At 45.5% G+C, this 26,099-nt stretch overlaps 1 protein-coding gene across 8 annotated transcripts in view; it reads left to right on the forward strand.

Annotated features, from left to right (window-relative positions):
- Positions 1 to 21,076, forward strand: part of DCAKD (dephospho-CoA kinase domain containing) — a 44,728-nt gene extending 23,652 nt beyond the window's left edge. For all 8 annotated transcript variants that reach the window (XM_060203371.1, XM_007535734.3, XM_060203368.1 and 5 more), the window contains 4 exons: positions 5,439 to 5,658; positions 7,636 to 7,839; positions 15,752 to 15,839; positions 19,810 to 21,076. In XM_060203371.1, the coding sequence (XP_060059354.1) occupies positions 5,547 to 5,658; positions 7,636 to 7,839; positions 15,752 to 15,839; positions 19,810 to 20,101 (696 nt within the window). In that variant the 5' untranslated portion in view covers positions 5,439 to 5,546 and the 3' untranslated portion in view covers positions 20,102 to 21,076. The remainder of the gene's footprint in view (positions 1 to 5,438; positions 5,659 to 7,635; positions 7,840 to 15,751; positions 15,840 to 19,809) is intronic.
- The last annotated feature ends 5,023 nt before the right edge of the window (positions 21,077 to 26,099 follow it).

Consider the following 26,099-nt stretch of genomic DNA (forward strand, 5'->3'; position numbering starts at 1 on the left):
TCAAGGTCCATCCAAGATCGGCTGAAAACGGTGAAGTCACCATTTTTTACAGCTGAGTAGTATTCCATTGTGTATATATACCACAACTTGCTCAGCCACTCATCTGTTGTTGGACACCTGGGTTGCTTCCAGGTTTTGGCTATTACAAATTGTGCTGCCAAGAACATATGTGTACACAGATCTTTTTGGATGGATGTGTTGAGTTCCTTAGGATATATCCCCAAGAGAGGAATTGCAGGATCATAGGGTAGGTCCATTTCTAGCTTTCTGAGAGTTCTCCAGACTGTTCTCCACAGAGGTTGGACCAATTGACATTCCCACCAGCAGTGCAGGAGGATTCCTTTGACCCCACACCCTCTCCAGCATTTGCTGCTGTTACCTTTTTTGATGTATGACATTCTCACAGGAGTGAAGTGATATCTCATTGTTGTCTTTATTTGCATTTCTCTGACAATCAGAGACTTGGAGCATTTTTTCATGTGTTTCTCGGCCTTTTGTACCTCTTCTGTGGTGAATATTCTGTCCAAGTCCTCCCCCCATTTTTGGATGGGGTTATTTGTTGTCTTGTTGTTGAGTCTGGCAAGCTCTTTATATATGTTGGTTATTAAACTCTTATCTGATGTATGACATGTAAAAATCTCCCATTCTGTGAGGGGTTTCTTGGTTTGGGTAGTGGTTTCTTTTGCTGTGCAGAAGCTTTTTAATTTGATGTAGTGCCATAGGTTTATACTTGCCTTAGTCTTCTTTGTAATTGGATTCGTTTCCTTGAAGATGTCTTTAAAATTTATGCAGAAAAGAGTTCTGCCAATATTTTCCTCTAAGTATTTGATAGTTTGTGGTCTAACATCCAAGTCCTTGATCCACTTGAAATTTACTTTTGGTGAAATACAGTGATTCAGTTTCATTCTTCTGCATGTTTCAACCCATTGTTTCCAACACCATTTGTTGAAGAGACTCTGCTTGCCCTATTGAATAGTCTGAGCCCCTTTGTCAAAAATTAGATGTCCATAGGTGTGGGGCCTCATTTCTGGGCTCTCAATTCTATTCCACTGGCCAGTGTGTCTATTCATGTTCCAGTACCAAGCAGTTTTGATTACAGTGGCCCTATAATACAGCTTGAGATCTGGGAGTGTGATGCCTCCAGTTCTGTTCTTTCTTCTCAAGATTGTTTTGGCAATTCTAGGTCATTCCTGGTTCCAGATAAACATTTGTAGCATTTGTTCTATTCTCCTAAAAATTGTGATTGGGATCTTGATGGGGATAGCATTAAATTTGTAGATGGCTCTGGGTAATATATTCATTTTGATGATGTTAATTCTTCCAACCCATGAACATGGAATATCTTTCCACTTCTTTGTGTCTTTTTCAATTTCTTTGAGTAGTGACTCATAATTTTCAGTATACAAGTCTTTCACTTCTTTGGTTAGGTTTACTCCTAGATATTTTATTGTTTTTGTTGCTATAGCAAAAGGAATTGATTTCTGGATTTCAATTTCTTCTAACTTAGTGTTTGCATAGAGGAATGCCACTGACTTTTGAATGTTAATTTTGTAGCCTGACACCTTACTGTATTGCCTGATGATTTCCAAAAGCTTCTTCCTGGATTCCTTAGGTTTTTCCATGTATACTATCCTGTCATCTGCAAATAAGGAGAGTTTGACTTCTTCTCTTCCAATCTGTATGCCTTTAATTCCTTGCTCCTGCCTGATTGCTATGGCAAGAACTTCCAACACTATGTTGAATAGTAATGGTGATAGTGGGCAGCCCTGTCTAGTACCTGATCTGAGTGGAAATGCTTCCAGTTTTTCACCATTGAGTATGATGTTGGCTGTAGGTTTGCTACATATAGACTCCACTATCTTCAGGAATTTTCCATGTATTCCCATTTTTGGTAGTGTTTTGATCATAAAAGGATGTTGTATTTTGTCAAAGGCTTTCTCTGCATCTATTGATATGACCATGTGGTTTTTGGTCTTGCTTTTGTTGATGTGGTGGATCACATTGATTGATTTACGTATATTAAACCAACCTTGCATGCCTGGGATAAACCCCACTTGGTCATGATGAACAATCTTTTTGATATACTGCTGTATCCGGTTGGCTAGAATTTTGTTCAATATTTTTGCATCTATGTTCATCAGAGATACTGGTCTGTAGTTTTCTTTTTTGGTTGTGTCCCTGTCTGCTTTTGGTATCAGGCTGATGTTGGCTTCATAGAAGCTGGCAGGGAGTATTCCAGTGTCTTCAATCTTCTGGAAGACTTTTAAAAGTAGAGGTATTAGTTCTTCTTTGAAGGTTTTGTAGAATTCATTTGTAAAATCATCTGGTCCAGGACTTTTATTTTTGGGGAGATTTTTGATAACTGTTTCAATTTCATTAGCTGTGATGGGCTTGTTCATGTTATCCACTTCCTCTTTACTTAGTTTTGGAAGTTCGTAGGTATCTAGGAAATCATCCATTTCTTCCAGGTTCTCTAGCTTGGTGGCATATAGTTGTTCATAGAAGCCTCACATGATATGTTGAATTTCTGCGGTGTCTGTTGTGATATCTCCTCTTTCATTTACTATCTGATTTATTTGGGTCTTCTCCCTTTTTTGTTTTGTGAGTCTGGCTAAAGGTTTGTTGATTTTGTTTACTCTTTCAAAGAACCAGCATTTACTTTCGTTGATCTTTTGTACAGTTTTCTTATTTTCAATGTTATTTATTTCTGCCCTAACTTTAGTGATTTCTGTCCTTCTGGTTGCTTTAGGGTTCCTTTGTTGTTCTTCTTCTAGGTCTTTAAGATGTGCAATCAGGCTGTTTATTTGTGCCTTTTCTTGTTTCCTAATGTGTGCTTGTATAGCTATGAACTTCCCTCTTAGGACTGCTTTAGCTGTGTCCCAAATATTTTGATAGCTTGTGTCTTCATTTTCATTGAACTCTCGAAACATTTTGATTTCTTCCTTGATTTCCTTTTTGACCCAGAAGTTGTTAAGAAGTGTACTGTTGAGCTTCCACATTTTGGCACTGTTACTAATCTTTTGTTGATTGTTAAGTGTTAGTTTAATTCCACTGTGGTCTGAGAAGATGCTTGGGATGATTTCACTGCTCTTGAATTGGCTGATGCTGTCTTTGTGGCCTAATATATGGTCTGTCCTTGAGAATGACCCATGTGGATTTGAGTAAAATGTGTATCCAGTTTCTTGGGATGAATGACTCTGAAAATGTCCAATAGTTCTAGTTTATCTATCTCTTCATTTAGCTCCCTTATGTCTTTACTGATTTTCTGCCTGGATGATCTGTCAAGTTGAGAGAGTGGGGTGTTGAAGTCCCCTACTATGATTGTGTTACTGTTAATATATTGCTGTAGCTCTTTCAGTAGAAGTTTGATGTATTTAGATGGCTTCTCATTGGGTGCATAGATGTTAATAATTGTTAAGTTCTCTTGATTGACTGATCCTCTGAGCATTAAGTAGTGTCCATTCCTATCTTTTTTAATCTTATCTATTTTAAAGTCTATCATGTCAGATATGAGAATAGCTGCTCCTGCCCTTTTTTGTGGGCCATTGGCTTGTATGATAGTTTTCCATCCTTTCACTGTAAGTCTGTGTTTGTCTTGTTGAGTCAGGTGGGTTTCCTGTAGACAGCATATTGTTGGGTTGTGTTTTCTGATCCATCTTCCTACTCTGTGTCTTTTAATAGGTGAATTCAGGCCATTGACATTTATTGATATCAAAGATTGAAGATATTTTAACGCCATTCTTATAGAGTTTTAGAGTGTTTTGATATATGTCCTATTTGTGGTGGTCTGGTTGTTTATAGGAGACCTTTCAGAACTTCTTTCAGGGCAGGCTTGGTGATGGTTGCTTCCTTCAACTGTTGCTTGTCTGAGAAGGTTTTGATGCCTCCATCTAGTCTGAATGACAGTCTAGCAGGATATAGTATTCTTGGCTGAAAGCCTTTCTCATTGAGCACTCAACAGATATCTTGCCATTCTCTTCTGGCCTGTAGTGTTTGTATGGAGAAGTATGCTGCTAATCTTATGGGTTTTCCTTTGTAGGTGACTCTTTGTTTTTCTCTTGCAGCCTTCAGGATCCTTTCTTTATCCTTGTTCCTTTCCATTCTAAGTATGATATGTCTTGGAGTCTTTAGGTCTGGGTTCATTCTGTTTGGGACCCTCTGGGCTTCTTGAATTTTTATGTCTTTGATGTTGTCTAGATTAGAGAAGTTTTCCGCTACTATGGCCTGGAAAATGCTTTCTTCCTCTCCTTCTCTTTCTTCCGCTGGTATGCCAATAATGCGTATATTGTTTCTTTTGAAGTCATCCCATAGGACTCTGTTGTTGTTTTCAGCATCTCTTAATCTCTTTTTGAGATCTCTTACTTCTTTTTTAGTTGTCTCTAATTCATCCTCAATCTTGCTAATTCTGTCTTCAGCCTCATAGATTCTATTCTCTCTGCCCTCTACTGTTTTCTGGAGTTCATCTATTTTGTTGCCCTGCTCTAATACTGTTTTAGCTTGTTCAGCTAGTTGCATTCTTAGCGATTTCAGCTTTCAGCTCTCTAATAACCATGAGATAATTAGTATTTTCTTCCATATTCTCATTTGTTGTTCCTGCATTTCTGATTACAATTTTTTCAAATTCTTTACTCACTCCTGTTATTATTTCCTTAGCTAATGTTTGGATGTTGAACTCGTTATTTTGTGCTTCACCCTCTGGAGGACTTTTAGCTGGACTCTTGTCCTGGTTTGATTCTCCAATATTTTTTCTTGTTGTTTTAACCATTTTATATATTATGTTATGAGTTCCCTTTATCAGTACTTTTCAAATTATTGATCACTGTTGCCTGGATTGACTTGTGTCTAAGTAAGTTAATTAAAGGGTTCACAGTGGTGGAAGTTAACAGTTTTTTCAATAGTATTTAAATCTCTGAGTTGGAGCTCAGTGGTTTAAAACCCTCTTTTTTTTTTGTTCTTCCCTGTAGGCTATGGACCAGAGTAAGGATCCTGGTTTGAGCCCCTGGCTCCCCATCTGTCTTCCCCTCCTCTCTCCATTTCTCTCTGTCCTGTTTAACAATGACGACATCAATAACAACAACAATAAAAAAACAAGGGCAACAAAAGGGAAAATAAATATAAAAAAAATTTAAAAAATAAATAAATAAAAGAGAAGATAGATAGATACCTACAGACTGCTTCACCGATTGTGAAATGACCTCCCTGCAGGTGGGAAGCTCTGGGATCAAACCAGGATCTTTGTGTGGGTCCTTGTACTTCATGCTGTGTGAGCTTAACCCAATGCATTACTACACAGCCCCCCCCCCCCCAAGGATGTTTTTCATCTCAGAGTGAGCCCAGTGCTTCTCAGACTCAGGATGTAACTGCTTGACTAGACTGTCTCCCTTTTGTTCCTCTACCTCCCTTGCCTAACACTGATGAGGTCTTCTCTCTTCTGACAGGTTCTTCTGCAAGTCCTCTGGTTGACCATCGAAGTCAGCTATACAGATCCTTCTCCTGTGATTCTGCCTCTCCTGCTTCCTTAGTCTCCCTGCCTCTCTCTAAGGACGATGTTTCTGGTGGGTCTGACAGGAGGCATTGCCTCAGGGAAGAGCTCAGTGATCCAGGTGTTCCAGCAGCTGGGATGTGCAGTGATTGATGTTGATGTCATCGCCCGGCATGGTGAGTTGAGTTGGAGGGAGCAGGTTGTGGCCTTATGTGTCCTTTCCTTTATTATGCTTTGTCTTTCTGTAAATGTTTTCTTTTTTTTTACTTTTTAAAAAGTTTTTATTGTTTCTTTTTTTTTTCTTTTTTTTTTATTTAAGAAAGGATTAGTGAACAAAAGCATAAGGTAGGGGGGTACAACTCCACACAATTCCCAACACCCAATCCCCATAACCCACCCCCTCCCATGGTAGCTTTCCCATTCTCTATCCCTCTGGGAGCATGGACCCAGGGTCGTTGAGGGTTGCAGAAGGTAGAAGGTCTGGCTTCTGTAATTGCTTCCCCGCTGAACATGGGCGTTGACTGGTCGGTCCATACCCCCAGTCTGCCTCTCTCTTTCCCTAGTAAGGTGTGTCTCTGGGGAAGCTGAGCTCCAGGACACATTGGTGGGGTCTTCAATCCAGGGAAGCCTAGCCAGCATCCTGGTGGCATCTGGAACCTGGTGATTGAAAAGAGAGTTAACATATGAAGCCAAACAATTTGTTGAGCAATCATGGATCCCAAGCTTGGAATAGTGGAGAGGAAGTGTTAGGGAGGTACTCACTGCAAACTCTAGTGTAATCCTGCTTTCAGGTATATATTTTGCAGTAGTTTATGGATACGTGTGCACATAAGCTCTCTCTCACAGAAACTGGTGTATATCTAGGTTATGGGACTTTGTTAGAAAGTGAACTACCTGAGATGAAATTAGAGTGTACTATTAAAGGAAAGGTCTCACCCGAGTAATGAAGCTGAAGGGTTGTCATTCCACACGTGAAGTCTCTGGATACAGTCTGAGGTGAAGCATGTTGAGGTGGCAATCGTTGCTTTGGTTAGGTTGTGATCGGCGGATGCAATATTATTTGGTTTGGATTGGGAGATGCATACGGGAAAGTGGGCCCTATCCAAGGGTTACAGGACTGGGGGGAGTAGGGGCTCTATAGTGAAGATGTGAGGTTCCTGCTGTCTTAGGGTTCAAAAAGACAATCAATAGTTAATATTATCATCACATTATTTGTTAATTGGGTTTCTGTAAATGTTTTCAAAGCCTCACAGGAGAGGAAGGCTTTGCTACCAACCCTGATCTGATTCCTGCGCTCCCTGCCCCACATTCACCCTCTCTGCTCTTCTGTAATTTTTTTCTGTTTTGCCTCCAGTTTTTTTTTATTCCCTTTTGTTGCCCTTGCTTTTTTTTTTTTGTTTTTGTTGTTGTAATTATTATTGTTGTTATTGATGTCGTCGTTGTTGGATAGGACAGAGAGAAATGGAGAGAGGAGGGGAAGACAGAGAGGGGGAGAGAAAGGTAGACACCTGCAGACCTGCTTCACCACTTATAAAGTGACTCCCCTGCAGGTGTGGAGCTGGGGACTTGAACCAGGACCCTTATGCCAGTCCTTGCGCTTTGTGCCACGTGCGCTTAACCCGCTGTGCTATCACCCGACTCCCTTGCCTCACTTTGGCTCCGTACCTGCACTACAGACTCATTCCATTTTTCTTTCATTTGTCATTTCTCTCTTTCTTTCTTTCTTTCTTTCTTTCTTTCTTTCTTTCTTTCTTTCTTTCTTTCTTCTTTGGATAAAAAAGAAATTGAGAGGGGAGAGGAAGATAGAGAGGGAAAGAGAAAGACACCTGCATACCTGCTTCACAACTTGTGAAGCTATCCACTTGTAGGTGGGGAGCTAAGGGCTTGAACCGGGATCTTTGCACTTAGTACTATGTGCACTTAACCCAGTGCGCCACCAACCAGCCCCCTCCTGTAATCTTTTATTCATGTCAACCAACACAGGGATTCCATGTGCTCTGTTCTCATCCTTAAATACTTTCCTACCTCCCACCACCTTCTGCATTTGCTCTGGTGGAAAGAAGCTTCCCATATTACTTTGCCTTCAGTCACTGGGTTCCTCTGACTGGTCTGGCAGCTTCACAGAGTGACCCAGCCTCCTTTTCTTGCTGCAGTTGTCCAGCCAGGATACCCTGCCCACCGGCGCATTGTGGAGGCATTCGGCACCGAGGTCTTGCTGGAGAATGGTGACATCAACCGCAAGGTCCTGGGGGACTTGATCTTTAACCAACCTGACAGGCGGCATCTACTCAACAAGATCACCCACCCCGAGATCCAAAAGGAGATGATGAAGGAGACTTTCAAGTACTTCCTCCGGGGTAAGACCCAGACCTGGATCTGAGGGTAATGCCTTCTACTTTCAGGGCTCCTCTCTCCTCTGCAGAATGAATGTGAAGGCTGGGAGTACTGGTCGGTCACTGCTTACTGGAATGCACTCCTCACACAAAGCCTCATTCCAGCCCCAGAAGAAAGAAGCACAGGTTCCTCAACTTCTCTTAATTAAAAAAAAGTTTTTTTAAAAACTTTTATTACTGAATAGAGAAGACAACCAGAAATTGAGAGAAGGGGGCAATAGAGATGAAGAGAGACAAAGAGACACCTGCTTCACCACAAGCAAAGCTTTCCCTCTACAGGTGGGGACTGGAGGCTCAGACCCATGTCCTTGATCATTGTAATGTGTGTGCTCAGCAAGGTGTGCCACCACCCAGCCCCCCTCAATTTCTTTCTTTCCCTCTTCCTTCCTTTCTCTATTTCTTTCTTCCTGTCTATCTGTATCTTGGGTAGAGACAGAGAAATTGAGAGGGATGGGAGAGATAGGGAGAAAGAAAGACAACTGCAGTACTGTTTCACCACTCATGAAGCTTCCCCACTGCAGATGGAAACAGGGGGTTTGAACCTGGGCCCTTGTGCATTGTAACTTTGCACTCAGTCAGGTGCTCCGCCACTTAGCCCCAGATCCCTCAACTCTTAAGAAGTTTGACAATTTTTTAAATTAAAAAAAATTTTTTTTATTATCTTTTTATTTATTTATTGGATAGAGACGTTCAGTAATCGAGTGGAAGGGAGAAGCAGAGAGGGAAAGAGACAGAAAGACACCTGCAGCCCTGCTTCACCACTCGCAAAGCTTTCCCCTGCAGGTGGGGGCCGTGGGCTTGAACCTGGTCCTTGCGCATTGTAACATGTGCGCTCAACCAGGTGCACCACCACCTGGCCCCTTTTAACCTCTTTATTGGAGAATTGTTTTATATTTGACAGTACATACTATAGTTTGTACATGCATAATATTTCCCAGTTTTCCACATAACAATACAACCACCACTAGGTCCTCTGTCATCCTTTTAGGACCTGTATTCTCCCCACAACCCACTCCAGAGTTTTTTATTTGGTGCAATATGCCAATTCCAGTTCAGGTTCTACTTGTGTTTTCTTTTCTGATCTTGTTTTTCAACTTCTGCCTGAGAGTGAGATCATTCCATATTCATCCTTCTGTTTCTGACTTATTTCACATAACATGAATTTTTCAAGGTCCATCCAAGACCAGCTGAAAATGGTGAAACCACCATTTTTAATAGCTGAGTAGTATTCCATTATGTATATATACCACAACTTGCTCAGCCACTCTTCTGTTGCTGGGCACCTGGGTTGCTTCCAGGTTTTGGCTATTACAAATTGTGTTGCTAAGAATATATGTGTACACAGATCTTTTTGGATGGGTGTGTTGGGTTCCTTAGGATATATCCCCAGGAGAGGAATTGCAGGATCATAGGGTAGGTCCATTTCTAGCCTTCTGAGAGTTTTCTAGACTGTTCTCCACAGAGGTTGGACCAATTTACATTCCCACCAGCAGTGCAGGAAGGTTCTTTTGACTGCATAACCTCTCCAGCATTTGCTGCTGCTACCTTTTCTGATGTATGACATTCTCACAGGAGTGAAGTGGTATCTCATTGTTGTCCTTATTTGCATTTCTCTGACAATCAAAGACCTGGAGCATTTTTTTCATGTGGTTCTCAGCATTTTGGATCTCTTCTGTGGTGAATATTATGTCTATGTCCTCTTCCCATTTTTGGATGGGGTTATTTGTTTTCTTGTTGTTGAGTTTGGCAAGCTCTTTATATATGTTGATTATTAGCCTTTTGTCTGATGTATGGCATGTAAAGATCTCCCATTCTGTGAGAGGTCTCTTGGTTTGGGTAGTAGTTTCTTTTGCTGTGCAGAAGCTTTTTAATTTGATGTGTTCCCATAGGTTTATACTTGCCTTAGTCTTCTTTGTAATTGGATTTGTTTCATTGAAGATGTCTTTAAAGTTTATGTGGAGGGAGCTGGGCGGTAGCATAGCAGGCTAAACGCACATGGTGCAAAGCTCAAGGACCAGCAAGGATCCCAGTTCAAGCCCCGAGCTCCCCACCTGCAGGGGTGTCGCTTCACAGGTGGTGAAGCAGGTCTGCAGGTGTCTTTCTCTCCTCCTCTCTGTCTTCCCCTCCTCTCTCCATTTCTCTCTGTCCTGTCTGGCAGCAATAATAACTACAACAATAAAAAAATAAAATAAAATAAAAAACCAAGGGCAACAAAAGAGAATAAATAAATATTTTTTTAAAATTATGCAGAAAAGAGTTCTGCCAATATTTTCCTCTAAGTATCTGATAGCTTCTGGTCTAACACCCAAGTCCTTGATCCACTTGGAATTTACTTTTGCATTTGGTGAAATACAGTGGTTCAGTTTCATTCTTCTGCGTATTTCAACCCATTTTTTCCAAAACCATTTGTTGAAGAGACTCTGCTTTCCCCATTTAATAGTCTGGGCACCTTTGTCAAAGATTGGATGTCCATAGGTGTGAGGGCTTACTTCTGGGCTCTCAATTCTATTCCACTGGCCAGTGTGTCTATTCATGTTCCAGTACCAAGCAGTTTTGATTACAGTGGCCCTATAATACAGCTTGAGATCTGGGAGTGTGATGCCTCCAGTTCTGTTCTTTCTTCTCAAGATTGTTTTGGCAATTCTAGGTCTTTCCTGGTTCCAGATAAACATTTGTAGCATTTGTTCTATTCTCCTAAAAATTGTGATTGGGATCTTGATGGGGATAGCATTAAATTTGTAGATGGCTCTGGGTAGTATATTCATTTTGATGATGTTAATTCTTCCAACCCATGAACATGGAATATCTTTCCACTTCTTTTTGTCTTTTTCAGTTTCCTTAAGTAGTGACTTATAGTTTTCTTCACTTCTTTGGTTAGGTTTACTCCTAGATATTTCATTGGTTTTATTGCTATAGTAAAAGAAATTGATTTCTGGACTTCATCTTCTAACTTAGTGTTTGCATAGAGGAATGCCACTGACTTTTGAATGTTAATTTTGTAGCCTGGTACCTTACTGTATTGCCTGATGATTTCCAAAAGCTTCTTCCTGGATTCCTTAGGTTTTTCTATATATATTATCATGTCATCTGCAAATAGGGAGAGTTTGACTTCTTCTCTTTCAATCTGTATGCCTTTAATTCCTTACTCCTGCCTAATTGCTATGGCAAGAACTTCCAACACTATGTTGAATAGTAATGGTGATAGTGGGCAGCCCTGTCTAGTGCCTGATCTGAGGGGAAATGCTTCCAGTACCATTGAGTATGATGTTGGCTGTAGGTTTGCTATATATAGACTCCACTATCTTCAGGAATTTTCCATCAATTCCCATTTTTGGTAGTGTTTTGATCATAAAAGGATATTGTATTTTGTCAAAGACTTCCTCTGCATCTATTGATATAATGACCATGTGGTTTTTGGTCTTGCTTTTATTGATGTGGTGGATCATGTTGATTGATTTATGTATATTAAACCAGCATTGCATGCCTGGGATAAACCCCACTTGGTCATGATGAACAATCTTTTTAACATACTGCTGTATCTGGTTGGCTAGAATTTTGTTCAATATTTTCGCATCTATGTTCATCAGGGATATTGGTCTGTAGTTTTCTTTTTTGGTTGTGTCCCTGTCTGCTTTTTGTATCAGAGTGATGTTGGATTCATAGATGCTGGAAGGGAGTATTCTTGTGTCTTCAATCTTCTAGAAGACTTTTAAAAGTAGAGGTATTAGTTCTTCTTTGAAAGTTTTGTAGAATTCATTTTTAAAACCATCTGGACCAGGACTTTTATTTTTGGGGAGATTTTTAATAACTGTTTCAATTTCATTAGCTGTGATGGGCCTGTTCATATTATCTGGTTCCTCTTTATTTAATTTTGGAAGTTCGTAGGAATCTAGGAAATTGCCCATTTCTTCCAGGTTCTCTAGCTTGGTGGCATATAGTTGTTCATAGAAGCCTTGCATGATATGCTGAATTTCTTTGGTGTCTGTCGTGATATCTCCTCTTTCATTTATGATCTGATTTATTTGGGTGTTCTCCCTTTTTGTTTTGTGAGTCTGGCTAAAGGTTTGTCAATTTTGTTTAGTCTTTCGAAGAACCAACATTTACTTTCGCTGATCTTTTGTACGGTTTTCTTATTTTCAGTGTTATTTATTTCTGCTCTAACTTTAGTTATTTCTGTCCTTTTGGTTGCTTTAGGGTTCCATTGTTCTTCTTCAAAGGTTGACAATTTAATGAAGCAAAACACTTGAGGTTTTTGAGCTATGATCCTCAAAAACTAAGCTGAGTGTTCTCTCATAGGTCAATTTTTTTTAACATAATGAAGTAAGGTCTCATATTTATTTTTTATTATCTCTATTTATTTGATAGAGACAACCAGAAATTGAGAGGAAAGGGGATGATAGAGAGGGAGGGACACCTGCAGCACTGCTTCACCACTCACAAAGCTTCCCCCCTGCAGGTGGGGAATTCTTATATACAGAGTGAGGCACCTTTCCCAGCCCTGCTCCCCTCTGGCCAGTAACTTCCTTTAGAAGGAAAAGTATGCTTGATAGACACCCATGCCAGTGGCCTACCTCCCCTTCCTCCAGCTCTGGCTAGAGTGGCTCTGGTGCCAGGCATCCTTCCTGCTTGTCCAGCTTTTGCTCTTCATCCCATTTCTTACTGCAGGCCTCCCTCCCTACTCCTACCCTCTAGGTGACTCTTTGGATGCTTCCTGCTTTTTTCCTGCCTCTTGGGTCTGTACCAACCCCTAGTCTTGTCCACACCTCCCCCCTCATACACCCACATACACGCAGGAATAGAGCCTCCCACCTTTCCCTCCTGCCCTTTTGCATTTGTTCCCAGGCCACTGTCTATGCATCTGCAAGGCTTTGAGGTGGCAGTGTCTTCCTCCCCTTTTGAAATTAAGCACTGGATAATGTCACCCGCTCCAAAGTTCTCCCCCAGTGTCATCTGCCCAGCTTCCCCTCCCCAGCCACCACCACTTAAATAAAAGGCAGAAAGCTCTTTTCAGCTCGATAAGGTGAAAAATGGGGGTGACAGCTGTGGCTTCCACAGTCCCAGTTTTCCCCTGATGAGTATAACAAATACAACTGTCAAAGTTGGTATAATCAAACGTCAGATAAGATCACCAGCTGTTGGGGAGGTCTGTGTGTAGGCAGACGGATGTCTTAATAGAGTCAGGATAGTTTGCAGAGCTTATCAAGCAGGAGGGATGTGACAGCTGAAGAGCCCTTTGCTGGTGAACCAAAGAGCTGGCCAGGAGCTCCCGAGAGGGGCTGAGGAGAAAGGACAGCAAGGAAGGGGGAGGGGACTGGAGTAGGCAGGAAAGGGAGATAAGAGGCCCAGAGAGGATCTGGCCCTGGTTGCTGCTCTATGTAGGGAGGGGAATAAGGGAGCCAGCACCGCCAGCTTCCCGTCTCCAGGAAACACTAGTAATAATAATCATCATTTGGTTTTCTATTATGGTTTACATGCATCATTTAATCCTTGCCAGGTAGTCTAGTCTTTTCATGCATTTACACAGATGAGGCCTTGTTAAGAGACCCAAAGTCATGCTGGCAAAAGGGAAGCTACAAACCAAGGTGTTCTTAACCCCCTCCTTCAAAAAGTTCTCATACTGGGAAGATAGCACATGGGACTTGTATGGGAAAGGTGCCAGTTTCAATCCCTGGCATCAGTGTTGGCTAGAGCTAAGTGGTGCTCTGGTTGAAAACAAAAAAGAAGGGAGAGGATTGAAAGGTGGCATTGAAACTGGAGCACTGAACTTATAAGCATGAGGTCCTGGGCTGGGGAGAGAGCATAATGGTTGTGCAAAAAGGCTCTGAAGTCCCAGGTTCAATTCCCAGTACCACCATAAGCTAGAGCTGAGAAGTGCTCTGGTCTTTCTCTCTGTATCTCTCTCTCTCTCATTAAAATAAATAAAAATATTCAAAACAAAAAAAAACAAGCATGAGGTCCTGAGTTTGGTACTCTGATTCTTTCTCTCTCCTTTCTGTCATTCATATTTTAAGGGTGGAGGTTTCTCATCTCATAGGCTTTTCTCATAGGCTTTTTTTAGGTCCTTGGGAGCAGGACACCTAGTGGATTGGGTTACCCCCATATCTGTTCTCTGCTTGACTAGATCTTTAGCTTGCCAGTGATGCCCTTGAATTGCCATGCTGTGTCTGCAGATGGAAGTGTTGGCAGTGGAACACTTACTAAGCCAGAAAAGGTTTTTGTGCAGAAGAAGCACATTTACCTCTTTGATCCTGGACCCCTGTCAGCTCCCCTTACCTCCCACTCCCCAACCCCCATATACAAGGGTAGCTTGGCATAAAGAAATCTAGGAGTGTATAACCCATGGTGTTCCTGGGTGGGCAGCCCAGGAACATGCCCAATCAGTGGGTGAGGGTGTGCCCTTGGCTTGTAGTGGGAGGCCAACCAGAGCTTTGAAAAACTCTGGAGTTAGCATCATAGTATTAGTCATCACCAGCCCACCAGCTCCAGATCAGTCCCTGTAGTCCCTAGCTGAGGGCTACCTCTGACATCGGGAAGCAGCCTCTTTCCTTTTGGGGCTGCTGTTGCCACCCCCATGTGAGTCTCATAGAAAGTTGGTGGAAAAAAAAAAAAGAAACTTGGTGGAACTAGCCAGGTAGGGCTGTTTAGTACTTGGCTCTTGAGGGAAATCCCATTTATTTATTTATTTAATAAATAAATAAATTTACTTACTTACTCATTCATTCATTCATTCATTCATTTTTAGTAAAGATAGTAAAGTATCTAGGGTCCCAGGTTCAATTCTCAGTACCACCATAAGCAAGAGCTGAGCAGTAGTGCGCTCTCTCTCTCCTCTCATTAAAAATAAATAATAATAACAAATAAATAATATATATTTAAAAATATTTATTTCCTCTTGTTGCCCTTGTTGTTTTATTATTGTAGTTATTGTTGTTGTTATTGATGTGGTTATTGGATAGGACAGAGAGAAATGGAGAGAGGAGGGGAAGACAGAGAGGGGGAGAGAAAGACAGACACCTGCAGACCTGCTTCACTGCTTGCAAAGTGACCCCCTGCAGGTGGGGAGCCGGGGGCTTGAACCGGGATCCTTATGCCTATCGTTGCACTTTGTCCCACCTGTGCTTAACCCGCTGAGCTACCGCCGGACTCCCAAAATATATATATTTTTAAAGGTATTAAAGTAGGGCAGAAAGGATTCAGTTAACTTATTTCTGACAAATCCCCAGGGTTGTACAACTCTGGTTATATCATTATTGTGCTCAGAAATAAATCCTGGATTCAAGATGAGAGTGAACTAAATCTTTGTGCCCATGCTACACTGGCCACTAAATATTAAAAGCCAGTGGAAATATCATCCCTTCTACAAGCCTCCAAAGATCATCTAGACGGGGGGGCCAGGCAGTAGCGCACCGGGTTAAGTGCACATAGTACAAAGCCCAAGGACCCATGCAAGGATCCCAGTTCGAGCTCCTGGCTTCCTACCTGCAGGGGGTGAGCCACAGGTGGTGAAGCAGATCTGCAGGTGTCCATCTTTCTCTCTTCCTCTCTATCTTCCCTCCCCTCTCAACTTCTCTCTGTCCTATCAAAAAAAAAAAAAAAAAAAAAAAAAAAAAAAGCTTCCAGGAGCAGTGCATGTGTAGTGCAGGCACTGAGCCCCAGCAATAAACCCAGAGGCAAAAAAGATAATCTAGAATGGCCTTCTATGGCTTTAGGTTCTGACTGGCACTGGTACTGGCTGGTGTTTCAGGTTATGGCTCTTCTTGGAAATTCTTGATGGCAGGCAACAGTGACCTCAACTCTCATCTCACTCCTAGCACATAGTCAGTTTTCAGTGTATGCTTACAGAATTGAATTAGCTGGTTTCTGGTTTTCTCCTCAGGATACCGCTATGTAATTCTGGATATTCCTCTGCTTTTTGAGACCAAGAAGCTGCTCAAGTACATGAAGCACACAGTTGTGGTGTACTGGTGAGTGTGTGGCATGGTAAAGGCAAGGCCTGCTTATGTGGGTAACAGCCCACATCACTTTGCTCTTTCCCCATGGGGCAGTCAGGAAGCATAGGAATTTGGGCAGTAGTGCCAGAACCTATAGAAACACCCGCTGTGTAGGACTCAAGGTATGCCTGGGGGGTAGGTGTTGGAACATATGGCCCCCAGACTTCCCTAGTGCTTGGGAGGGGCTCCCCCTGCTGGCTGCGGGAGGCACTTCCATCCAGTTGCCAAGTCCTGGGCTACTATATTATTCACTGGAGCCCACTTCTCTTCTATTGCACCTCTCAACTTTCCATAAACTGCTATATTTATTATTCCACTCACTTTACCTTATGCCATGAGGTAGACAGAGCAGGAGTTGACAATTCTGAGTTGTAGTAGAGAAAGCTCAAGGGGAGAATTACAGAATCTGTCCAGGGTTGTGCATTGGCAGCACATATGTGACAGAGTTGCACGGAAGGAACTGTCAGAACCCAGCTAAGGAAGGAGCTTTGTTCTCAGAATCCCTTAGGACACAAAGCAAACCAGAATCCAGGTTTGGCAAACAGAGGAGGATCAAACTGTCAGAGAAAAATGAGTCATAATCCCAGCAGATGAGAGTAGATGAGGCTACTGTGGCTCTGCTTCCCAGAAACTTCCTGGATGACACCCGCCAGTACAGCAGACACTGAGGTGGGTGCTTAGCTCTGTAGGTATTTTGGGCACAGGGTGGCTCTCAAGAGACTAATGTGTGGGAGGCTCTTAGCACACTGGAGGTAGGGCCTGGAGTGCTTAGCACCCTAATCTTGGCACCGCAGCCCATGCCTCACAGATGCCATTTATAGCCTGGTCTGAATCTACTGGGCCTCGTGAAGGGACTCGGTCAGCTTCTTGCTGCCTCATTGGTCCACATCTCCCAACAAAAGCCTGCAGCCTCTGTGAGTTCTTTGTTCCTTGTTTGTGAAGGACTATCAGCTAAAGCCAAGAAAACCACATGAAACCTTGGTATCCTCTTTGTCAGGGAGTCTCAACCCTTTTGGAATTTTGTGCCAAGAGATCAAGAATCAATAAATAATAAAGGACCTTAAAGTATAGGCAAGGAAGCAGGGCAGGGGGTGGTTGTATGTCATCTTAGCAGATGACTTCACTCATTCCTGTCCCATCGCCACTCTCTTTTTGCACCTTCCTTCAAGGTTGGTGTGTTTGCCAAGAGCAGAAGTAGCCCTGGCTTTTGGAAGCTGAATGGAACTTTATAGATCCTATCTGCTCCCCAGGAGGTCACCCCCACTCCTCAATCAGAAGAGCCTTTGCTAGAATCCTGGGTGGTGTTTGTACCCCACTCTCACCACATGTTGGTGTACCAGAGACATCAGTAAGAGATAGGTGATGATTTTTTTCTTTTCTTTTTTGCCTCCAGGGTTATTGCTGGGGCTTAGTCCCTGCACCACGAGTCCACTGCTCCTGGAGGCTATTTTTTTCCCTTTTGTTGCCCTTGTTGTTTATCATTGTTGTTATTGCTGTCATTGTTGGATAGGACAGAGAGAAATCGAGAGAAGAGGGGAAGACAGAGAGGGGGAGAGGAAAGACCTGCAGGCCTGCTTCACCGATTGTGAAGTGACCCCTCTGCAGTTGGGGAGCTGTGGCCTCAAACTGGAATCCTTACACGGGTCCTTGCACTTTGCGCCATGTGTACTTAACCCACTGTGCTACCCGCCTGGTCCCCAATGATTTTCTTTTCTTTTTTTTATATATATAATTTGTTATTTCCTTTATTGGGGGATTAATATTTTACAGTCATCAGTAAATACAATAGTTTGTACATGCATAACATTTCTCAAGTTTACACATAACAATACAACCCCCACTAGGTCCTCTGTCATCTTTTTCTAGGACCTGTACTCTCCCTCCTCCCCCCACCCCAGAGTCTTTTACTTTGTCGCAATACATCAACTCCAGTTCCCGTTCTGCTTAGTGTTTTCTCTTCTGGTCTTGTTTTTTAGCTTCTGCCTGTGAATGAGATCATCCCATATTCATCCTACTGTTTCTGACTTATTTCACTTAACATGATTTTAAAAAATATTTGTTCCCTTTTGTTGCCCTTATTGTTTTATTGTTGTAGTTATTAATTTCCTTGTTGTTGGATAGGACAGAGAGAAATGGAGAGGAGGGGAAGACAGAGAGGGGGCGAGAAAGAGAGACACCTGCAGACCTGCTTCACTGCCTGTGAAGCGACTCCCCTGCAGGTGGGGAGCCGGGGGCTCAAACCCACTTAACATGATTTCTTCAAGCTCCATCTAAGATGGGCTGAAAATGGTAAAATCACCATTTTTAATAGCTGAGTAGTATTCCATTGTGTATATAGACCACAAATTGCTCAGCCACTCGTTTTCATAAAGCAGATCTTCACTTCACAAAAATAAGGGTCCCCTCATGGATTCCTTCCACTGACATACTGCCCCCCAGTGCATGTGAAATAACATGGAGCATTCACCAAAGTGTGATTATACTGCAGCATGATCTTTGAGGAATTTGCTGATTGTGGACTAAATATTTGGATAAGAAGTCTCATTACAAAAAAAGGGGGGTGGGCAGTAGCACACTGGGTTAAGCACACATGGCACCAAGCACAAGGACTGGTGTAAGGATCCTGGTTTGGAATTCCAGCTCCCCACTTGCAGGGCGGGTCGCTTCACAAGTGGTGAAGCAGGTCTGCTGTTGTCTATCTTTCTCTCCCCCTCCCCCCCGTCTTTCCCTCCTCTCCCCATTTCTCTTTGTCCTATTCAACAACAGCAATAATAACAACAACAAGGGCAACAAAGATGGGGGGAAATGGCCTCCAGGAGCAGTGAATTTGTAGTGCAGGCACCAAGCCCCAATGATAACCCTGGAGGCAATAAATAAATAAGAAAATAACATCAGTCCTTAAACTAACCATATTGGAGCTACTTCTCAGCCCCAAGAAGGGCCTTTAGAGGGTGTTCCCTTCATATCCTGGGTGATATCAGGTCCAGGCCACCTCTGTGAAGGGACCAAGCTACAACCATCAAGTCCTCCCACTATGCTGGGGAAACAGGACTAGTGGACCCAAATGGTAGAAGACAGCTGCTGCAACCTTTTCCTCTCAGTTCCCCTTGAGAGACTGGAGGGGTGTTGGATATGACTCCATTCCAGAGCACGGACGCTGGGAGGCTTCTGTGAAGTCAGTGGCAGGAGAGAACGTTTCCTTCTCGGATGTCTCACATCTCAAGGCAAAAAAGGGAGAGTGAGTGTTCCTTAACACTGTCCTAAGAGTTAAGGATCAGCTCAGAGTCCTTGTTGTTCCTGAACACCCCAGGAGGCTTGTCCACCCCACTGTCAGGCACAGTAGCCACTGCCTCAACACAATTGCAGTTGGTTGTAGGTAATCAAATCTTTCTGTCTTAAAACTGGAGACACTCAGGCCTGATGGTAAAGCAGAGTCCCTGGGTGGCAGAAAAGAGCTACAACAGCTTTCCCTCCTTTTTTTAATTAAAATTTTTTTAAAATTTATTTTCCCTTTTAAAAAAAAATTGTTGTTGTTATTGCTGTAGCTGTTCTTGGATAGGACAGAGAGAAATGGAGAGAGGAGGGGGAGAAAGAGAGACACCTGCAGACCTGCTTCACCACTTGTGAAGAGATCCCCCTGCAGGTGGGGAGCCAGGGGCTTGAACCAGAATCCTTAAGCCGGTCCTTGTGCTGTGTGTGCTTAACCTGCTGCACTACTGCCCGACTCCCTTCCCTCCTTTCTTTTAAGGGACTGCGGCAACCTGTATAGTTATTTACCAGGGTCTTCACAAAGAACAAGGTGAGGCAAGGGTATCCAGTGAGCTTCCAGACCTCCCTCCTTCCCTAAGTTTATTCAAGGGAAAGGGACTGCCCCTGATACCCAACTGGTAGAAGGGAAGCTGGTATTTGCAGTGCCTGAGCAGCTCTTTTGCCCTGTCCTTAGTGACAGAGACACACAGCTGGCACGGCTGATGAAACGGAACAACCTGAGCCGTGAGGATGCAGAGGCCCGGATCAATGCCCAGCTGCCCCTGAAGGAGAAAGCCCGCATGGCCCGACATGTTCTAGACAACTCGGGCGAGTGGAGTATCACCAAACGCCAAGTCATCCTCCTGCATGCTGAGCTGGAGCGCTCACTGGAATACCTGCCACTGAGGCTTGGGGTTCTCACGGGTCTGGCTGGCATTCTTAGCTTACTTTACCTGCTCACTCGGTATCTCCTGCCTTCCCCTTAGTGGGCTTTCCCAGGCAGGAAAGCCCAGGCTAACTTCTCAGTACACACCCCCCACACTGACTGTGCTGTTGTGTTGTACTGGGCCTTCCCTTCTTTGGAGGATATACCATGTGTGGCAGAGAAACAGCCTTCCATCAGCAATTCTCTTTCCCTTTCTAGAACCACCCACAGAACATTATCCACGGTGGGGCAGGAAAGTAACAGCAAGGGCAGGGTAGATAGCATAATGGTTATGCTAAGAGACTCATTCCTGAGGCTCCAAAGTCCCAGGCTCAGTCTTTCACTCCACCATAAAAAGCTGATCAGTGCTCTCATAAAAAAAGAAAGAGGGGGTTAAGGAATACTGTCTGTGCCTGTCACAGTATCTAAAACTGGGAGGCAGCCTTGGCTTGCACCTTCTCTGAGCACATGCCTCCTCATGGCCAAAATCTTCATGAGTCATGGGAAATTATGGATCAAAGCTGCCACCTTCACACCAGATTCCCCCTGGGTTGAAGCACTGGGCCAGGGTGCAGGGAAGACATGTTGTAGGTAATGCTTTGATGAGCAAAGGCTGGCCTCATGCAGATGACCCCCTGCCTCTCCTTGCATTTCTCCAGCTCTCTTCATGCCCTGCTTGCCACCTCCCACCTCTCTACTAGCTCCCACTCCTACTCCTACCCCTGAACTCTTAGCATGGACTACCAGACTGTTTCTTGTCTCTGTGCCTTTGCCTGTGCTATGTCCCCACCTGGAATACCTTTTATTCCCTTTTCCCAACTGGCTAATTCCCAGTTCATGTACCATCAGAAGCCCCTGGCTCAGTTAGGTGCTCTGGGCAACCACCCTGCCCACGTTGTAATATACACTACACTAACTAGCCAGAGGCTGCTTCGTCCCTCCTAGACTGTCAACTCTGTGAGGGCTGGGACTGTGTTTTGTTCATCTTTTGGCCCTGGTGCCTTTGGTGCTTAATAAAAAAGTGTGTGGATCTGAAGTACCCTGTGTTACCATTGTTCTCTTAGCACCATGCTCTGATCTCAGATATGGTTGATGCTATTGGAAGACTCTTGGCCTCCTCTATACTGAGGCCTGGGTCCCTCACTTCCCAGGACCCAGAGCCCCAGGAGGATTCCATCCAGGTAGGTCCAAGTGTGCCTTTGTGAGAAGTGGGTGGAGGTGCTGGGGCGGCATCACACCTACATACTCCCATCTTTCTTGTCCACACCAATTAGACCAGTGTAGACATAAGCTTTCCCTTGCCAAAGCTGCAGACCTGCTAATGTGTTGCTCCTGTGGCCAGCAGCCTATTAGGCCAGAAGAAAAATGTGACAGATGTGAATGCCATGGTGGTCATATTTAGTGTCCCCTTTCCCAGAGCAGCTCATACCTCAGGGACCAGCTCATTAACTCACTGCAAACCTTTAAGGGACATAGAAATGTAGGCAAGGAGATGGCTCCCTGTGTGTAAGATGAGAATGGCAGAAGGTAGGAGGGCAAAGGGAGGAAGGGTGCCATTCACAGTGCCATTTTTACCCCACTCAGCAAGAAAATGCTTCCCTAGTGCCTGTGACTACTGTGTGTGTCACCCCAGGGCTAACATCATGCTGACTGTTCTGATTCAGGGTCCAGAGAGGTGGACGGATCTGATTTGGGTCACAGAACCAAGATCAGAGCTCTGCTCCTGCTCTGCCTCAGAGGAGCAAGCCTGGGATCATGTCCCTACTGTCTCCTACTTAAGTAAACAACTTTATTTTTTTTGCCTCAGGGTTTATGGCTGGGGCTCAGTTCCTGCACTATGAATCCACTGCTCCTGGAGGCCATTTTTCACATTTTTGTTGACCTCGTTATTGCTGGACAGTACAGAGAGAAATCGAGGGAGGAGGGACAGAGAGGGGGAGAGAAAAATAGACACCTGCAGACCTGCTTCACCGCTTGTGAGGTAGCCCCCCTCCCCTGCAGGTGGGGAGCGGGGGGGGAGGGCTCAAACCATGATCCTTACCTGGTCCTTGCGCTTGGTGCCATGTGCACTTAACCCGCGGCGCTACCGCCTGCCCCCCTTTTTTAAACGTCTGGCTTTTGAGTAGACTTTATGGTGCTTATTGGGACCTGGTAAATGAAAGACAGGGATAAACCTTTCTCATGCATAATGTGAAATCACTGTGTTCTTCCCTGAGTTGCCGAGTTGGATGCAAGGAAGGCGGGATAACCAGGCAGGACTCCCTGTTTCCTAGCATTTGCCACTCCCCTCCTCTGCCCTTCGCTCACGCCTCTCCTTAAGGCGCCACCAAACCCTTTGCCTGGCTAAACCGCTTCAGATTAAGCCTCTGGTACAGCCCCAGCTCAGCACCTGAGAGCGCGGCCTCCCGTCCGACCGGCAGGTGGCAGCACCTGCCCGGTTTGCGGTCGTGTCTCCCGGCGAGTGCTAGCCGCCGTGTTCTGTTTCTACGGGTCGCGTCAGGCAGCTCCTCGGCCACCGCAGGCGACCTCATATCCCCAGCGGAGCAGAGCCGAGAGCTAAGCGTGGGCCCCGGGGAGGGCGCGGGGGGCCTTGGAGGCGCGCGCGCGCTGTGTTGCCCTGGGCGCTAATTAAGAAGTTGTGTTGCTCGCCCGCGTCTTCTTAGCTGGAGCTGCGGGCAAAGAACTGTATCCACCCACCCTGCCCCGCGCGAAGGCTGCGGGCGCGGGGACCCTGGGTTCCCAACTCCTGAAGCAACGAAGACGCCAGCGTGGGTTGCAGATACACCAGCCTCCTGTGGAGAGACAAAGGACAGCAGCCCCCAAGCAACCCTCATCCCTGGGCCGGCCCAGGGCACCCTGCAGAGCTTTACAGATTACAAAGCACATTCATGATCTGGAAATCTGCCAACTCTGAAGGAGTGGAAGTAGCAGGGCTAGAATTTGACAGCTTGACTCAAGGGTCCCAGATAACCGACAGGCAGAATCCAGACTCCCAGTACAATGCTCCCACTGCAGCTAGGCCCCATGAGTTACTCCTTGGCTTTCTTTTTTTCTTTTAAATTTTTTATTCATTCACGAGAACGATAGGAATAAAGAACCAGACATCACTCTGGTACATGTGCTGCCAGGAGTTGAACTCAGGACTTCATGCTTGAGAGTCAGTGCTTTTATCCATTGCGCCACCTCCTCGACCACACTTTCTTTTTTTCTTCATGAGAGAGGAGAGAGAAAGAACCAGACATCACTCTAGTACATGTGCTGCTGAGGATTGAACTTGGGACCTCATGGTTGAGAATCCAATGCTTTATCCACTGCACCACCTCCCAGACCACCTCCTTGGCTTTCTAAGGGGCAGATGGGGTAGCTGGGGAAGGCTTGGAACACTACATAATGACCCTGCATGGCTGGAATTTGGATGGGAATGGGCTGCTGTGTGCTGAGTTCTCACAAAGATCTTTTAGTTTAGGAGGAGCCAGTTCCATCATGAGAGAGGGAATGGAACTTCATTGTTGATCCCAGCAATGGGGATGGGTAGAGGTGGGTAGGGGTGACCCTTGGAAACAAGGTGAAGGATGTGGTGAGAGTCTGTGGGTCTGCCTTCCTGCACCCCGCTGGGTCCCAAAGAGCCTCTTTTTGCCCCCCCCCCCCACTTTCCTCTCCCTTCCCTGTCGCTCAGATTCCAATACAATTTCCAGCTAACCAGCATGTCGATAGAACAAGTCGGGCAGCTGGATTGCTGGCCAATTACAGGAAATCATTCTGCTCCACAGCTCAGCGCCCAGGGAGAGGGAAGAAGAAAGGGAGGGAGGGAGAATGGGAGAGGATGCAAGAGAGCAGGCTGAGAAAGGGCTTCGGGCTTCTGCTTGGGGCTGGCTGGAAACACAGCTTCTGGGAGGGGTTGGGAGCTTAAGGGTGACGGGGGTGGGGCTTCAGCAAGTTCCTCACACACAGTTCCTCAGCCTCACACAGAACTCTGGATCTAACTCTGGTTACAGAACTAGGGGCTCAGAACACAGGAGGTGGTCGCAAGTGAAGCTACTGCTTGGACTAGAGGGACAGGAGGGATAGTGAGGTCCAGGCCCACCTTTCTCAGAGCATGTGCATTGAGGGTTGGGGTGCCTTTGGCACCCAGCCTTCTTACCCCAGATAAGCCATTAGAGTCCCTGGAAGCTGGGGCCACAGGGAGGCAGGGCCCAAGCTTCCTCACCTAGTCTGGAACCTAGGCACTGCTGTGAGGCACCTGTGGGGCAAATGTAGGAGGGGTTGTAGCCTGTAGGAGGGGCTGCAGCCTAATCAGATAAAGAAGGAAGTCTCAAGCCACCACCCCCTTCCGCCCCCCAGTGGGACACAGAAATGCTGACTGCCTGGCCATCCAGCTGTATTCTCTGGGTATCCTTCCCCAGACAGACTGGGTGACCCACCTCCTCTCTATAGAAGAGGCCCGGGAGTCGGGCTGTAGCGCAGCGGGTTAAGTGCAGGTGGCGCAAAGCACAAGGACCGGCATAAGGATCCCGGTTCAAACCCTGGCTCCCCACCTGCAGGGGAGTCGCTTCACAGGTGGTGAAGCAGGTCTGCAGGTGTCTATCTTTCTCTCCTCCTCTCTGTCTTCCCCTCCTCTCTCCATTTCTCTCTGTCCTATCCAACAACGACAACAACAATAATAACTACAACAATAAAAAAAACAACAATGGCAACAAAAGGGAATAAATAAATAAAATAAATATTTAAAAAAAAAAAAGAAGAGGCCCACCTCTGCAGTCTGTCCATCTGTCTATAGCCGGCTGGCCAACACACTGAAAGTGACTCCAACCAACCCAGCTTCCACTCCTGGAGGGGTGTGAATAAGAAGGTGGGGATCGGAAAAGGGGCCTGGCGAGAGGTCTATAGATCATCAGACCACAATTACCTCTTCTAGGAGCCAAGACAGTTACAATAGTCATTCACTGAGTGAAGTTAGGCTCTCCAGAAGTTTCTTACTTAAAGGATGGTTTTCCAGTACTCTGTAGAAGGGACTCCTAGGCTGGAGGGGGAGCCAGGGAGACTCTGAGCCTGCTAGCTGGGGCAGCCTGGCAGGGGGTGGGGGTGGCGTGTGTGTGTGTGTGTGTGTGTGTGTGTGTGTGTGTGTGTGTGTGTGTGTGTGTGTGTGTTGAGTGGAGGCCTGGGTGTGTGTTGTATGTGTGTTGGCGCACTGTGGGCGCCCTCAGCTCGCTCGACTGTGTGCGGTGTGGGTGTGTGTGTTGGCACACTGTGGGCGCCCTCAGCTCGCGCAACGGGGCTCCATGAAGCAGCTCCCCGGTCCCCCTCCTGCCTCTGCCGCTCTGGGCCGGACACCCGCTGCTCAACCGGCCGGAAGGGGGCGTCCCCGCAGTACTGCACCGCGCTTGGCCCCCGCCGGCTGCCTGCTCCATCGATCCGGATCCCGCCGCGGAGACCCGGGCGCACACCCTCCACCCCACCCCGCTTTTTGCGTTTAATTGAAGTTTGAGCAGAGAGCGGAGCGGGCAGAGGCAGAAACCAAATATTTAGTTGCTGCAAATTGGCACCTCCAGATCAATTACCCGGCGGTGTCAGGGCCCATGCCGCCCCCGCGCCACGCGGAATCTCAATGCAGCCTCCATTTCGCCGCACGTTTCTCATCAGCTCCGGCCATACATCACCCGTGGCGGCGAGGGGAGCAGATTTTCAATGGGAACAGTGCCGTGGGAGGGTCGTCATTGCAGGTACCCCCTCCCCCGCGGTGCGCTGTCTGGCCTGAGAGTGAGCTGAATGAACGCTCAACTGGAGGGCGAGGACTTAGGGTCCCACCGTCAGTGATGCCCCCTACCCTCTGGGTGGCCCCAGGAGGATTTCAGAGAGTCTCTGATTCTGTCTCCACAAGGGCTTGTCTTTCACCTAACAGGATTGTGGGGTCAGCAGCAGGCACAGCGGCCGTCTTGCCCAGGCTGTTAGTATCTCTCCAGAGAGGTCAGTTCTCAGTTCCTCTGGGGGCAAAAACAGGCGCCGAGTGAAGCGAAGGACACTGAATCAGGAGTGCAGCAATCAAACTACAAGAAAATCCA

This window comes from Erinaceus europaeus, chromosome 12 (genome assembly GCF_950295315.1).
Source record: "Erinaceus europaeus chromosome 12, mEriEur2.1, whole genome shotgun sequence".
NCBI classification, from domain to species: domain Eukaryota; kingdom Metazoa; phylum Chordata; class Mammalia; order Eulipotyphla; family Erinaceidae; genus Erinaceus; species Erinaceus europaeus.